Source organism: Nematolebias whitei, chromosome 7 (assembly GCF_014905685.2).
Source record: "Nematolebias whitei isolate Nwh7 chromosome 7, NemWhi1, whole genome shotgun sequence".
Classification (NCBI taxonomy): domain Eukaryota; kingdom Metazoa; phylum Chordata; class Actinopteri; order Cyprinodontiformes; family Rivulidae; genus Nematolebias; species Nematolebias whitei.
In genome coordinates this window covers 27,753,547-27,770,509 of record NC_056504.1, presented here as the reverse complement: position 1 = coordinate 27,770,509, position 16,963 = coordinate 27,753,547, and the positions used below count along the sequence as shown (strand labels likewise).

General features: G+C 40.4%; 1 protein-coding gene across 1 annotated transcript in view; it reads left to right on the top strand.

Annotated features, from left to right (window-relative positions):
• Positions 1–12,728: 12,728 nt before the first annotated feature.
• frs3 (fibroblast growth factor receptor substrate 3) overlaps positions 12,729–16,963 on the top strand; it is a 10,294-nt gene continuing 6,059 nt past the window's right edge. Inside the window, exons 1-4 of the mRNA XM_037679329.1 lie at positions 12,729–12,851; positions 12,988–13,076; positions 14,541–14,727; positions 14,931–15,092. Coding sequence (XP_037535257.1) covers positions 13,011–13,076; positions 14,541–14,727; positions 14,931–15,092 — 415 coding nt within the window. The 5' untranslated portion in view covers positions 12,729–12,851; positions 12,988–13,010. The remainder of the gene's footprint in view (positions 12,852–12,987; positions 13,077–14,540; positions 14,728–14,930; positions 15,093–16,963) is intronic.

Sequence of the window (16,963 nt, the reverse complement as noted above, 5' to 3'; positions counted from 1 at the left end):
TCTCAGAAGGCTACGAGCGTTTACATGCAGAAAATGAAGTCCTGACATGTTTTTAAAGTCATTTGGTGTCCTATAAATAGTGGGGGGTCCAGGGTTGGGCTGAATCCCTGAGAGCAGTAACAACATTATTATCAGACATTTTCTCGAGTTCTTCATGACTGATGTGTAATTACAGGAGTTAACAGTGTGACAATTAGCTCAATAATTGAACCATGAGAAACATTAATGAACACACGATCATTCAGAACGCAAAAACAGTGAAAGTTGCAATGATGGGCAGATCCAGGTGAATTAACAAGATTCAGTGACTCCAGATAGTCTGAGATCTGAAAATAATGACAATAATATGAATGGTACAGAAAAGTATCAGACCATAAAACGTCACAAATCAAATGGGTAAACAAACCCGACGAGGTGGCCCAACTGCAGTTTGAGTTGGGCTGAGGGGGGGGGGGGGGGGCTCTGGCCCCCCTGTGAAGATGGATGGATGCTCCCATGGGAAACAGAAGCTGGGTCCAGAACCAACAGGCAGAAACAGATAATTTGCAGCAAAAAGCAGAGCGAGCTGCCAGAAAATCCTCCTGAAATGAAATGCATGGTCCTAGCTCATTTCAGGTCAACAGGGGACAACAGCGTGATCCAAAATAAAAATAATTATTATCCAGGTGAGTTTGGATGGAGGCCTGCAGCAACTCTGATGTAAACTCCGAACTTCTCGCAAGCACCACACAGCGCTGCTCCTCCACGTTGCTCCTCCACGCTGCTCCTCCACGCTGCTCCTCCGCTTCTCTGCATGTCACCCCCGCACCCGACAGCACGAGAGGCAGCCCCGGTGAAAAACGATGAGACTGACCCGAGAGGCTGAGGCTGAAGTCGTCACTGGTCCGGTCCAGTTCTGCTCCAGTCCGGCTCCGGCGCTCCACAGCACGAGAGGCGAAGAGGCTGAAGTTGTTCCTGGCCCGGTTCTGCTCCGGTCCAGTTCCGGCGGCGCTTCAAAGCTTCAGAGTGTCTCCTCCAGGCGAACACAGTGAAATACCACCCGGCGATTCTTGTCAGAACCAGGTAGAGCCACAAAGGTCCAGATGAGAAGTACTTTGGGGTCCAGAGAGAGTGAGAGAAAACACCAATTAGTTGGCTTAAATTAATTAAATTAATTTTTGGTTTTGTATTTGAATATAATGTTTATTTTGAACCACGAAAAAAGTTAAATCATGTCATCTGGACAGTTTCTGTTTGGAAGAAACCTTTCGTCTTTCATCCAAAAGACTTCAGCAGTCTGAGGCCTACCAACAGGCTCTGTCATATTAAAACACCTACTGATGTGTTTCAAGCCAGTTTGCTGTAGAATTCCCAGAAACTGGGTTTATTCTGAACATTTTTTTAAATCTAGCCACTAGTGAGTACAAGCCATTGCATCTCGTGTGCCAATCCCAAGCCTGGGTGAATGGTGAGGGTTGTATCAGGAAGGGCATCCAATGTAAAACACTTTTGCCAAAACTAACCTGTGATTTCATCTAAGCAACACCATACCGGATTGGTTGAGGCCCGGATAACCACGACTGCAACCGGTGCTGTTGACAAACAGGGTGCATGCAAAAATTGTGCTACTGTTAGTTGAAGACTAAGAGGGAAACATGTCAGGAGACAGAGGGCGAAAAGGAAAGTCAAGTGTGTAGGACTGAGGGTGGCAACTCTAAACGTGGGGACAATGACAGGTAAAGGTAGAGAGCTGGCTGATGTAGATGAACATATTCTGTGATATATTCATAAATTAAACGGATTCATTCATTTTTCTGGACTGAATAATATCGTGCATTGAATAATTAAAATGTAACGTGAGACGTTAATTTTCTTTGACCCATCAAATGAATGTGGTCATTTATTTTCAGAATCAAAATTTAACATCAAACATTTACATTAATTTGGCAAAATTGAAAATAACAACATGGCTTAGTTAGCAAGCTGTACAATTAGAAAACCATACGGCGATGGTTTTCCGTTGCTTCACAACAGACATTTCTGAAAATATCTGGAATGATTTCTAGCAGATAGAAGAGTTTAAAGATGGAAAGATGAAGTTTAGAGGGAGGGAGATGGTGTGTGAGGGAAAGTGTTGAACAGAACGGCACCCTCCATTCGAACCCAGCTTTCCTCGGTACGCTCGGTAGTAAACTCGACTCATTACCTCTCTGACGATGAATCAGCGGATACGGAGTTCCAGTTAACGCTACCGGTCCAGCGTCTCCGTAGGATGGCAGAGAACCGTCCGGAGTGGTGGCGGGACTTCATCAACAACAGTTCACCTCACGAGTGGCCTCATATGAGTGGAGTCCTTCAGAAGTTCCACTCAGATGTGGAAGATTGCATAATTCCCACAAGACTCGGAAGAGCTCCGGATCATGTCTGAACTCCTGTTCTCTCCAGCACTTCTCAGCTCGGCTTGCTCTCCGAACTGAACTCGACTGCACTCGACCGCAACTCGGCTGGAGCTGCAACCCGACTCCCCACACGACTGGTTTGAACTAGGAAGTGCCGACATTTAAAGAGTTCTATTTCTGGTTCATTTGGGAGGTCCCTGATTGGTCAATGGACCAGACAGGGGTGTGTTTTTGTGATGTAAGAGGTTATTAAAAGTCAAGGAAAAAGATTAAGTTTGTTTAAGAACAGACAGAAGATTGTTATGAAGAACTCAGACTTCGTGGAGTCAATTCTCTAGTATCTTTCTGTAAAAGTTAAACATGACATTTCTTTCCAGTAAACTTGCAGTTGACCAAAACTTGACCTTTGACCAACTTACACAACTTGCTCATTTCAGACAGAAGATCAAGAAATTGAATCATTACTCTGTAACACATTCTAACTTGATTTCCACTTTGAATGAGGATTAAAAATCACTAATACTGTTTCACAGTTGATTCAGAATGAGTAGTTCACTTCAACATTTGAAAATGGTTTGAACTAAACACACTTTGATTTATCAAAACATTTGTAAAATAGTAATGATAATAGAAAAGAGAGTGTTCTTTCAATTGATCAGTGTAGGACACTTTAGAAAGTCTCTGGGTGAACTTAATCTTGTGTTTCTGGACTCAAATCAATGAAATACAGTTCTTGTCCCAGGAAGGCCCCTCAAGGCCAGGACTTGACCTGAGGCTTAGTTCACTACACTGACATGATGCAGAGAAAGAAGGTAGATGTTTTATGTGTGCAAGAGACCAAGTGGAAGGGCAGCAAGGCTCACAACATTGGAGCAGGGTTTAAACACATTTTACCATGGTGTGGATAGAAAGAGAAATATAGTAGGGGTGGTCCTGAAAGAGAAGTTAGCAAAAAATGTAATAGAGGAGAAAAGAGTGTCGGATAGGATCATGTGTGTGAAGGTAGAAGTAGAAGGTCTAATGCTAAATGTTGTCAGTGGTTATGCTCCATGGGTTGGACGTGACATAGAAGATTAAGATAAATATTGGAAGGATCTGGATGAAGTAATAGAAAGAATTCCCTGGGAGAAGAGAGTGGTGATCAGAGCAGACCTGAATGGACATGTTGAAGAAGGAGACTGAGGGGATGAGGAAGTGATGGGTATAGGTTTGGTGTCAAGGAAAGAAACGAGGAAGGACAGATGGTGGTGGGTTTTGCCAAGAGGATGGAAATGGCTGTAGTCAACACTTGTTTCCAAAAGAGGGAGGAAAATATGGTGACCTATAAGAGTGGAGGAAGGAGTACACAGGTAAATTACATTCTGTGTAAACCTGAGGGAGATTGGGTACTGTAAGGTTGTGACATTTGAGTGTGGCCAGACAGCATCGCATGGTTGTTTGTAGAATGACTGTTGTTGAGAAGAAAAGAAAAAGAGTAAAATCAGAGAAAAATATGAAATGGTGGACATTGAGGAAAAAAGAATGTCGTGAGGAGTTCAGAAAGGAGCTGTTAAAGACTATGGGTATTAATACAGAGCTTCCAGATGACTGGACTACTGCAGCAACAGTAATTAGAGAGACAGGTAGGAAGGTTGGTGTGTCATCTGGACAGAGAATGGATGATGAAACCTGGTGGTGGAATAGTGAAGTGCAGGAAGCTTTTCAAAGAAAGAGGTTAGCCAAGAAGAAATATGACAATGAGAGGATTGAAGAGAGGAGACAGGAATATACAGAGATGCAACATAAATGGTAAATGGACTGCACTTATATAGCACTTTTCTATCTTATCAAGATACTCAAAGTCCTTTACACTACAATATGTGCCCTCATTTACCCATTCATACAGCACTCTAATATTTCTCTACAAAGAATAATAAGTACTTAGATCACATTCATACACCGATGTGACACATATCGGAGGCAATTGAGGGGTTCAGTGTCTTGACCAGAGACACCTCGGCATGCAACTGATGGTGGACTCAAACCCCCAACTCTTGCATTAGAGGACAACTGTTCTAATCCATTCAGCCACAACCACCATAAAGCAAAGAGAAAGGTAGCTAAGGCAAAGCAGAATACATAGGATGAGTTATAAGGGAGGATGGACACTAAAGAGGGCGAGAAGTACTTGTACGATTGACGAGACAGAATGATCAGGCTGGAAAGGATGTGCAGCAGGTTAGGCTTGTGAAAAATAGAAATGGTAATGTTCTAACAAGTGAGGAGAGTGTGATGGGAAGATGGAAGTAGTATTTTGAGGGACTAATTAATGAAGAGAATGAAAGGGAAAGAAGAGTAGAGGTCATAGAAACTGTGGACCAGGAAGTGGGAAAGCTTAGTACAAGTTCAGGTTCAAGTAGGTTTTATTATCATTCACATTACATGTGGTACATGAGGTGGAACAAAATTGTGTGGTCCCAGTTACTTCCAACAATAGCAAACATATACATTGTAAAAATAAACAGTAATAAGGATATAAACTAAGAAATACTCTAAACACTAATAGTGCAAAACAATATGCTGAACAACAGCAGCATTAACATGAGTCTATGTGAGTAGATGAGTATGAATGAATACAGCAGCATGAAATAATCAGCAGCAAGAGATCAGCAGCAGTGTGAGGGTGAAGTCTGGAAAGCTCAGAAAAGAATGAAGAAGGTGAAGGCAGTAGGAACTGATGACATATAAGTGGAGGTTTGGAAATGTCTTGGAGAGATGGCAGTGAGGTTTTTGACTCAAATATTCAATGACATATTTGAGAGTGAGAAAATGCCAGAAGAACTGAGAAGTTCTGGCACTCATTTTAAGAACAAGGAGGATGCACAGAGTTCTAGCAACTACAGGGGAATGAAGTTGATGAGTCACATGATGAAGATCTGGGAGAGAGTTGTAGAAGCTAGACTTTGATGAGAGGTGACAGTTTGTGAGCAGCAGTATGGTTTCATATCAAGAAAACACACCACATATGCCATCTTTGCTTTGAGGATGCTGATGGAGAAGTACAGAGAGGGTCAGAAAGAACTCCATTGTGTCTTTGTGGATTTAGAAAAAGCATATGACAGTGTTGAAGGAGGAGGTGTGGTATTGTGTAATGAGATAATATGCGTCTGATATTATCCTTTATTTAAACGGATTCTTTCATTTTTCTGGACTAAGTCATATCGTGCTTTGTGGAGTAAATGTGGACAGAGACGTGTTTAAATTTCTGACTCACCAACAACAGTGGGTCGTTTATTTTAAACGATTTAAAAACACATCACACATTTACATTAATTGGCAGATTGATTACAATTAACACAGCTTAATTAATGAGCTTTGCAATGAGAAATCATACGGCCATGATATCTCACTTGCAGCTTTTGAAACAACAGACATTTTTGAAGATATCTGGATTAATTACTGACAAGATAGAAGTTTAAAGATGGGAAAATGAAGGAGTTTAAATGGAGAGAAAATGGATGAGGGAAAAGTGTGTTGATAATGAACGGCACCCTCCTTTCGACCCAGCTCCCCTCGGTACACTTCGGTAGTGGAAATCGACTCTTTACCTTGCAGAAGATATCTCAGCTTCGGTGTAGAGTTCTCTTTCAACGTTACCATTTCAGCGTCTCCGTAGGATAGCAGAGAAACGTCCGGAGTAGTGACGGTACTTCGTTCAACAGCACGCTCACCTCCCGGGTGGACTCACATGAGCTGTGAGCCCGTCAGAGTTCCACTCAGATGTGGAAGATTCCATAATCCCCACGAGACTCGGAAGAACTCCCAACTAACTCCAGCACTTCAGAACTTTCATTCGGTTCTGCTCTCAGAACTTTGAACTCTCTCGGAACTTCTGTTCTTCCCCAGAACTTTGGTTCAAGTGTAGAACTCAGAACTGACTGGAACTAGGAAGTGTCGACTTTTTAAAGAGTTCGCTTCCGGTCCCTTTTTGGGAAATCCTGATTGGTTGAAAGAACCAACAGGGGTGTGGTTTTAGTGATGTAAGAGGTTACTACAAGTCAGAAAAACAGTGAGATGTTTTTGGAACAGACAGAGAAATGTTTTGGAGCAGACAGAGAAATGTTTAGGCGAAATGGGAGGAAACAGGTGCCAGCTTCTCTGTTTCTGTCTGAGAGGTTTCAAAAACATGACAGTTCGTTCCAATAAACTTGTTTGCGACTGTCTCCGACTTTTGACCGACATCACTCCTTCTCATTTCAGACAGAAGATCAAAAAATGCATAATTACTCTGTAACAGACATTAACTTGATTTCTACTTTGAATGAGGATTAAAAAATCATTAATACTGTTTCACAGTTGATTTAAAATGAGTAGTTCACTTCAACATTTAAAATGGTTTGAACTAAACACACTTTGATTATCAAGATATTGTAAAATAGTAATGATAATATAAAAAGAGAGTGTTCTTTCAATTGATTAGTGCAGGACACACTTAGAAAGTCTCTGGATGAGCTTAATTTGTATTTCTGGACTCAAATCAATGAAATAACAGTTCCTGTCCCATGAAGGTCCTCAGGGTCAGGTTTTGACCTGAGGCTTAGTTCACTACAATTGCATGAAAAAATCTGGAGTGGCAGAGAAGTATGTTAGACTTTACAGGACATGTATGAGGACAGTAGGATAGTAGTGAGATGTGCTGTAGGAGTGACAGATAGCTTCAAGGTGGAGGCGGGATTGCATCAAGGATAAGCTCTGAACCCCTTCTTGTTTGCTCTGGTGATGGACAAATGGGGTCAGGCAGGAATCCCTATGGACTATAATGTTTGCAGATGACATTGTGATCTGTGGTGAGAACAGGGAATAGGTGGAAGAGAACTTGGAGAGGTGGACTATGTACTTGAAAAATAGGAAGGAAAATCAGCCATAATAAGACACAGTACAAGTGTGTGAATGAGAAGGTGACAGGTGGAACAGTGACGCTACAAGGAGCAGTGGTCAAAAAGGCAGGACGGAGTGGATGGAGAAAAGTTTCATGAGTGATTTGTGATGAAAGAGTGTCAGCAAAGATCAAATAAAAAGTTTATAAAACTGTGGTGAGACCAGCTATATTGAATGGTCTGGAGTCAGTGGCACTGACAAATAGACATGAGAAAGAACTGGAAGTGTCAAAAATAGAGATGTTTAGGTTTGCCTTGAAAGTGACAAAGATGGATAAGATTAGGAATGAGATCATCAGAGGTACAGCACAGGTTGAACAACTAGGAGATAAAGTTAGAGAGGCCAGACTGAGATGGTTTGGACATGTCCAAAGGAGGGACAGTGGGTAAATTGGTAGAAGGATGCTAGAAATGCAGTTGCCAGGAAAAAGACAAAGAGGAGATATATGGATGTAGATAGAGAGGACCTGAAGGTAGGTGGAGTGAGGATGGAGGATGCAGAGGACAGAGAGATGGAGGAGGATGACTCACTGTGGAGACCCCTGAAGAGGGAACAGCCGAAGGAAGAAGAAAAATCTGCAATGTTGCATGTGACAATTAGTTCAAATGATCCTCTTCACATCAGAGCCTCCTCAGCCTTGTGATAAATGATGGCATTCCTTGTTTATTTTTTCATCATGAGATGGCATGAGAAAGTCTGACTCTTGTTTCTAAGAAGTCAGATATTTCCTGTAAATTTTTAAAGTTTTAATGATCGGAAAACTGAAGTCATTGTGTTTTGCCCTAACTCTACTGCTGTCACCGATCCACTTAATCTTAACTCTCCTCAGCCATATCTTAAGCAGTCTGTTACAAATCTTGGGATGGGTTTAGACTCAGACTTTAAGTTCAATAAACATATAAACTCTCTCTTCAAAAAAGTTTCTTCTAGTTAAGGCAGGTAGCTAAACTTAAGTCCGTGTGTCCAGATCTGACCTTGAAAAATTAGTCCATGTGTAGCATGAAGCTGCTCTCCTCTAACTATGACCCCTGACCCTTGGGTATCTTCCAGACTCACTATGAATTGTTTTCTTTAAAAGTTACATTTGACTTCATTCATTCATTCACAGTCCTTGAACACAGAGTCAGCTACATTCTGACTAATGTTTATCTTATTCTTTCTATGTTTCTAAGAAAGAAGAACAAATGATTAATGAAGTTTGTTTTATTTGATTAACAAGTGTGAACATGAATACTTTTGATTGTTGTTTTTAATCATTAAAATTAAATAACTGTTTATTATTGAACTCATATGCTTGCTGCGTCATTCAAGCCAAGGGCTACTATATAGTCAGCACTGGGGGCTAAGCACCCCTATAGGACAGATCCTAGAATCGCCCCTGGTCAGTAGTGAGGCAACTGATGAGAAGAGCTGGTGGGTGATAAGCAATCTCAGGCTTATCTAAAAGATGTAAAAAAAAGTTATTTTCTGATAACAAAGCAGAGTGAATATGTTTAAACATTTTGCAACATTTCACATGATTTCATAATAATTCTTGAAAATTATATTCATCATCTAATCATTTTTCCTGCAATATTGGAATTGCATTTTCCACATTGTGTTTGTGTGTGATTATAAAGTTTGTAGCATAATGGTGCAGTGCAAATAAAGTTTAAGAAACAGGAATTAATTTAATTTTAATTGTTAGGATTCCCAGAGTACTGTATATTTTGTCTGAAATTAACTGGAAGAGAAGTGCTGACAAGCAGTCTAACAACGAAACAAATGACACACTTGTATTGATTACATTTATAACTAACGTAAAATGTTGCTATGACCAAAAAGAAACCCAGTAATTATCCTATGACTGAGTCATTTTTGTATTATTGTATACAGTTTTCATTTTGCTAATAAAAACAACAGAGTTGTATATTTGTATTAAAATAAATTTGTCAGTGTCTGTTCAAGTGATCACTGATCACCTAAAGCTAACGGGATTCGCAGCAACTTTTTATTGTATTTATTTTTAATGATTTGCTTACCCCTATGTTGGACCTCATTTCCAATATACTGATGATAAATATATGGAGTATCCTGCATAGAGGTTAATTAACTGATCTGAGTTAGTGGGGGAGTGGTGGCGCAGAGATTAGAGAAGATGGGCCTGTGATCGGAAAGTCGCAGGTTCAACTCCCAGTACCGTCAACATCAAATTGTGGGTAGAAAGGTGAAACACCCACATTTCCACCCTCATTCGCCCCACCCTGGGCCCCCTGAGCAAGGCCCTTAACACCCAACATCTGCTCCCTAAAACAGGTCTCTCTTGAAAATGAGTTCTCGTGACTCACTGAGACTACCTGTATAAATAAAGTGTAAATGAAAAATGAGTTAAAATAAATCCCAGTATATTAAAATTGTTCACTTCTCAACCTCAAACAACAGTTACTCCTTTATTAAAAATTATTTAAGGACACATTAACTGTTATATGAATACAAATGTGCTCATTTTGTTTCTAAATTTGTTTTTTTTTATTTGACCAAACTTATTGACATTGAACAAGTAAAAACTGTCAGAAAGAAGTCCTGAAATAATAAAATAGTATGACAGCTTGGCAGAAAAAAAAAAAAAAAATCGGGGAAGGTTAAACACTAAACACATGACTGTAGCACAAAAAAAAAATCTCACATTCATTAAACAAATAAACTCATAAACTCATATTCATCCCACTTTGTGAGAGCTTTAAGGCAGAGAAGCAGAGCGCGGGTTTTTTCGCCCTCCTCCTTGTCTGCCAGGCAGACACACCTTTTTTTTCTTCTCGGTGGTCCTCCAGCGTTTCTTACCTTCTTTGCCGCCTCTCTCAGCCTCGTTGTCTGGCTGTGAACTCTCAACCCAGCTGCTGCTTGGGAAATGTCATACAGGCCCGTGCTGCAGTAGAGGCGGAGGAGGAGGGGGGCGATAAGAGCAAGAAAAAACAGCATTTTATATTTTATTTCATTTTTTTTACCGCTGGCAGCGCATCATTTACTCGAGTCTCCGCCGTGCAAGTGCCACATCCCACTACCAGCAGCAGCCGCAGATACTAACCGCAGTCTTGATGCTCATTTCGCATTAAGGCTAATATCTATCTATCTATCTATCTATATATATATATATAGATAGATATATATATAGATGTATATATATAGATATAAATCCGTGCCAGACATGTGAGTAGCAAACGATCGCTGTCGTTCTCCACTTTGCCTGCCATGTATCCTGTCTCTAGTAAGAAATGCTCATTGAACCGTGTTTAATGTCGAGCTGCTCAGAGGGTCTGTTTATTGAGGGGGGGTCTCGGAGTCCGTTGGCTAATTGAGCATGAGAAGGTAAAAGGTGCGATTTTTCAGCTGTTAGCGGCTCATAAAGCCCGTTCACTGTGCGGCTGTGTGTTTTTAAAGCAGCTGGGATGGTTTGCTGCCTCCAGCCAGTCAGATGTGGAGGCCCAGTTACAGCACACACACACACTGCGGTGGTGCTGATGGGAGATCTGGAGCAGGAGTCCCACAGATGCTCCAGTCGACCCAACAAACCTTTGGATTGTCCGGCTGTGTGTGCTCACTACGAGCTTTTTGCACTGACTGTTTTCACTGGTGTCCACGTGCACAGCTGGAGGACACTTTTTGTTTGTGGTTTTCCTGAGACTTCCCAGAACTATATATATATATATATATATATGGTGGGGATTGAGACCATGCATTGCTTATTTAAGTTTTGGTGCTTTTATAGATGCTCTTTCTTCATAAACGTTAAAGTACTGGCAGTTTTTTTATTTAGTTTTACCTCATTTAAGAAAGGATAAATAACTTTGTGCCTGCTCACTACTGAGAGTGGAAATTTGTTTTGTGGGAACTTGTAACAAAACTCTCAGAAATCAAGGATTCAAGGTTCTTTATTGTCATTCGTGTCTCATGTGATACATGAGGTGGAACAGAATTGTGTACACAGGGTCCCAGTTACATCCAACAACAGGAATAATATAAATTGTAAAAGAAACAGTAATAAGGAAGATGTAAACTAAAAAGAAACAATACGCCGAGCAACAGCAGCACAAACGAGTCTGTGCGAGTAGATGAGTGCAAATGAATACAGCAGCATGAAATAATCAGCAGCATGGATAATCAGCAGCACATATCAATCAAAGTGGCATTACAGTGATTTTTTGTTTTTTAAATCAAGTGTTCGGTTTGATATCTTGTGGCTTTAAGGTGTGTATTGACGTTGGGAACCTCCCGCCATCTTCATCAGCTAATTGAAGAGCTGGTGAAAATGGTGAGGAGTCTTAGATTAATATATTATAAATAAATGCCTTACAGCCTTAGGTGCTCAGGAGTTCTTGCTGCTTATTGTCCATGATAACCTGAACTGAAATCTTAAGGTGTGTATTGGTGCTGCTCGTACTTCTCACCATCTTCACCAGCTTATTGAATATGTGATGAAGATGGTGAGAAGTACCAGATGAACAAGTTTTAAATAGGTGCTTCACAACTAATAAACGCTCAAAATTCTTACTGCTTATTGTCTCTGAAGGATTTCAATTTAAATATTAAGGGTTTCAAGTTTGCGTTGATGCTGGTACTTCTCACCATTTACATATCAGCTGATGTAAATGGTGAGAAGTACCCAATTAATTGTTTACTAATAGGTCCATTTGTACCAGTAATGAGAGCTCAAGAGTTCTTAGTGTCCCTGAAAAATGAGAGTTTTGGTTTTCATATATGTATGATGGTTCTTCTCACCGTCCTAATCCAATAAACCAGGATCTAAGAAAGATGGTGAGAAGTACCAGGTTGTAATTTTTTAAATAGGTTCTTCAGCCAGTAACACATCCATGTGCTCAGGATTGTTACTGCTTACTAATGTAAATACTTGGGTTTTTCTGTTTGTATTGTTGCTGGTACTTCTCACCATCTTCACCAACTTATTAAAGAACTGATAAGAAAAGTGAGAAGTCCCAGATAAAATATTTACAGTAGAAACCTACACGCTGGTCCCTTCTCACTATTTTCATCAGAGAGTATGCAGATGGTGAGAAGTTCCGGACTTGATATTTACTTTCAGGTTCTGCACAGTAAATCTTTGGTGTTCGTTAAAGAACAAATGTGATGACTTTAAGGTTTGTTGTGATGCTGGGACTTCTCACCATCTTCATCAGCTTTTTGATTATCTGTTGAAGATGGTGAGAAATACATTTATAATATTGTGGTTTTTTTTTTCCTATTAATAATTTAATGTTTTTGCAAATATAGACAAGATTTGACAGGAAGTTGTCAAAATAAAAGTGTGGCTCGTTTAAAATTCCCTTTTCCTGACATTTTAATAATAACAATCAAATTTATTTTTGCAGCTTGTTGTGGTGGGATTATGGATCTGTAAATCCTGCGTTTAAACCTGACTGTTCTTCGTGTTTCCAGGGGGCAGAACGTTCATCTTCCCTCGAAGATGTCAGTCCAGCGAGCTAACCAGCTTGTGAAGCAGCTGCCCAGTAGACGATCCTGGGACTGAGACGTGGATCCCTTCACACTGATGGCCTGGACTGAGTAAGAAGTTTAAGAACATTAGCGCCTCAAAGTGCACGTTTTGTGTTGCTTTTGTCATTGTTGCTCCTTTACGTAAACCTAGAGCTTAAAGTTGAGGGTTTAGCGAGGAGCTGAGTGAGAACTTTGTTCTCGACAGGTTTCAGCTGGCCTGCTGAAGCTATGGGGAGCTGCTGGAGCTGTCTCTACAGAGAACCCATCCGAGACAACCATCTCACAAAATTTAAGGTCAATAAACCACAAATTAATCTGTCCATTGCATTTAATAAAGAACTGGGTATATTTGGTAAAATTTATATATTAAAAAGTACGATGATCTGCTAACTGTGCGCCTAATATTTGATAGACGTTGAAAATTAAGGCATTTATAGTCTTTTAGAGCTTGATGCCATCTATTTGCTAAAATTAATAGAGAAGGACATTTTGATGTTGTCACGTGTAAAGAAAAACAAAAACACAACTTTCAACTGATCCGGTTGATTTTCACAGATCAAGTCCTAAAAATATAAATAAAGATGAATATTTCTGCTGCAATGATGCAGAGCTGTTAAACACTCTGAAAAATTTAACATGTTGAAAAATCTTGTTAAGGCTTTAATCATCTACCATATTTTCCGGTTTATAAGTTGCTGTTTTTTTTCATAGTTTGGCCAGTCCTGCCACATATGGTCTGAAGCGACTTACATAATTTTTTTTTTTTCTTTCTCTATTCATGAGCAGTTTTTGACTGACACGTTAAATGTTCGTTCATACTGACATGTCTGGCTGGCTCCTGCCGGGTGCATTACCTCCGCGGCGGTGCGCCGCGACCAGTTCTGTGTCGGTCTGGAAGAGTCTGTGGACAATAATGGCTATACAGCGTCCCCCTGCCTGCACCTCGCCGCGTTCCGGGGCCGCAGATCACGCGTCTTGCTGCTCCCTTCCTCCCCGCTCTGGCGGTGGAGGGACGGGGCCCCCTCGCCCCCGGCACGGTTGGCGACCAGGACGGACTGTTCTCAGTGCGACGTGTTCATTTATTAAGGAAAAGTTAAACTGAGACACACTTTTGCTATAATGTCGAGCCAAAGAACTGCAACAGCAAGTCCTCCCATGCGCGCTGTCGTGGCTGCCAATCGATTTTTGGCACGGTACTGGCCCACGTTTCTCGGGGGTCAGTGGTGACGTATAATAAATGCGCATTCTACTCCGAAGCGACTTGTATATGTTTTATTCCTCTTCATGAGGCATTTTTTTGACTGTTGCGACCTTTACTCTGGAGTGACCTGTAGTGAGGAAAATACGGTATATAATAATATTTATATATCTATACATTACATCTATATAATATAATTTTTTAAAAATGTTATCTTTACGTGTTCCTAATATTTTTATTTATTTATTTATTTACCTAAAATTTAGTCTGGATCAGTAGTTCATTCTTTCAAAAGATCTTTTAATAGTTTGTATTTAGACTTTAGCTGCTTTTTTACTGAATATCCACGACGTTCTCGTACCCGACTACGACCACATATTGTGCAGGGTGAGCTAAAAGAAGAAAGTGTAAAAGTTGTTTGGCACAGTTTGGCAGGCATAAAATAGTATTTTAGTACCAAAAATGGAAAAGAAAGAACAAGCAAAACATTTTTTCTTTGAAAGTCGAAGCGGTTCGTTACAAAACAAAATGAAGAACACAGCAGCCGCTCTTTGTTCCAGGTCATCAACGTGGACGATGAGGGCAACGAGCTGGGCTCTGGGATCATGGAGCTCACCCAGACCGAGCTCATACTTCACACACGGAAGAGAGACGCCATCCGGTGGCCGTATCTCTGCCTGCGACGCTACGGCTACGACTCCAACCTGTTTTCTTTTGAGAGTGGACGCCGCTGTCAGACAGGGCAGGGTGAGGCACAATGCATAAATATCTATGTTGTACTTTTATCTTAAGACAAATTATTCATGTTTTCCTATAGAATAACTAACTCAGTGGACCTTTGATTCCTACAAGCATCTCTTTATAGAATAACACATATTTTATCTTCTATGTCATTTATCTTTATGTGTCATAATTTAGTTTTTTTCTTCATTTGTGTTATTTTTTTATAGGAATCTTTGCATTCAAATGCTCCCGGGCAGAGGAAATCTTCAACCTGCTCCAGGAGCTGATGCAATGTAACAGCATCAACGTGGTGGAGGAGTCCATGATGATGAGTCGCAGTGGTCACACACCAGAAATGGACATGTCTCGCACGCCGCAGACTCCCAACAGTGAGTCACGCCAACACACACACAAAGAATAAGGAGGAATGCAGTCGTACATTTAATAGAATTATTTATAGACAGTAGGGATGCACAATATTGGATTTTTGGCTGATATCTGGTATGTTAAAACTTATTTGGCCGATAACCGATACCAATATTTTTTTTATATATTTTCCTTTGTCCGAACATAGCCCTCTTATTTGGGGTTATTTTCTACAAAAATGGTGTAACAGCTGTAAGAGCTGGTGACATATATTCAGTAACAGCCATAATAATAGCACTTTACCTTATATTAAATGAACAGTGTTAAATGTTATTTATTAGCATTAGTCACCTGTGATGCTGTCTCACTTGTGGAGGCTTGTTCCAGGTTCCTAGCTGCAGTGTGGGATCCTCTGCACTCCTGTGCATGAAGGACAGACTTTTTAAGTTCAAAGTTTTTGTCTGTCCATTGTGCCGTAATACTTATCATGCTAACGGGGCTAACACTTGACGTCCAAATGTCTGTGGTAAAACTCACCCAAGTGCTATTGGCTATTAGCTTCTCAATGACGTAGGAAATGACGGCTTGTAACTTGGGTAAGGTTACGTCGGAAAAATATATTTGACTGGGGACGATGTAGCGAGGCTCAATGTAGTCCAAAAATCTTCGGAATCTGACATCCTCAACGTATAAAAACCTTCCACACCGCTGACATTTTGACTTCTTCCTCTCTGCCGTGATCATATCAGGTAGGCGCGCGTGACTGCAGGCATCCTTGTCACTGTGTTGTCATACAAAAACAGCATCTTTTATATCGGTGAGTTATTTTGATGGAATGGTCAAAATCCAATAGTGAACTTTAACGCTAATATCGGCCGATACCGATACCATGCCGAGAATATCGTGCATCCTTAATAGACAGGTTTAATGTCCTGTTCACAACAGCTTTAGTGTGACCAAAAATGGACGACTTTGAGTGCATCAGCTCACTCCTGGGATTAAAAGCATTTACCATTGTCCTATATTTATTTATTTTCCATATTTCTACACCCTGGCTCTCACACTTTATTCTTCCCATGTTTACAGATTTTCCCGAGCTCTTACAGAAATATCTGTGACATACTAGGGCGGCTGTGGCTGAGTGGTTAGAACAGTCGTCCTCCAATGCAAGAGTTGGGGGTTCGAATCCACCAGCAGTCACATGTTGAAGTGTCCCTGGGCAAGACACTGAACCCCTCGTTGCCTCCGATGTGTGTCCTATCGGTGTATGAATGTGATAAAGCACTGATTAGTCTCATTAGAATGATTTGTTCACAGCTTTGTAGAGATCTAGTAAAGTGCTGTATGAATGGGTAAATGAGGACACAGATTGTAGTGTAAAGCACTTTGAGTATCTCGATAAGATAGAAAGGCGCTATATAAGTACAGCCCATTTACCATTTACCATACTTGGTGCAGGATTACAGCACCAAAACACTCCTGTAGCTTGATTTTAGAGCCTTTTTCTTCGCAGCAGATTTTAGAGGAGGGTGTGTGCGTTTTGGGAATTATGCTTACAAATTGGACATAACATATTTTAGAGCAAATAAAACAAAAGAACTGTCCCTTTTCTGCAGCTCAGCCAGTAATAGTTGGCAATGATTCATCCTTCAAAAACAATCTGTCCTTGAGTTACAAGTTTTACTGGTTCAAGTTAAATAAAACTCCACAAATGCTCAACCAGTATAACAATGAGTCGTGGTGGTTAACACGTCAGTTGCACTCATTTAGTCATTTTTCTATCTTGCATTTTGACTTCACCTTCTTCTGTGTTTTCTTTACATTTTTAGGGGCTAACATAAAGAAATATAGCTTATATTCAAGCTTATAGCATATATACATATATACATATATA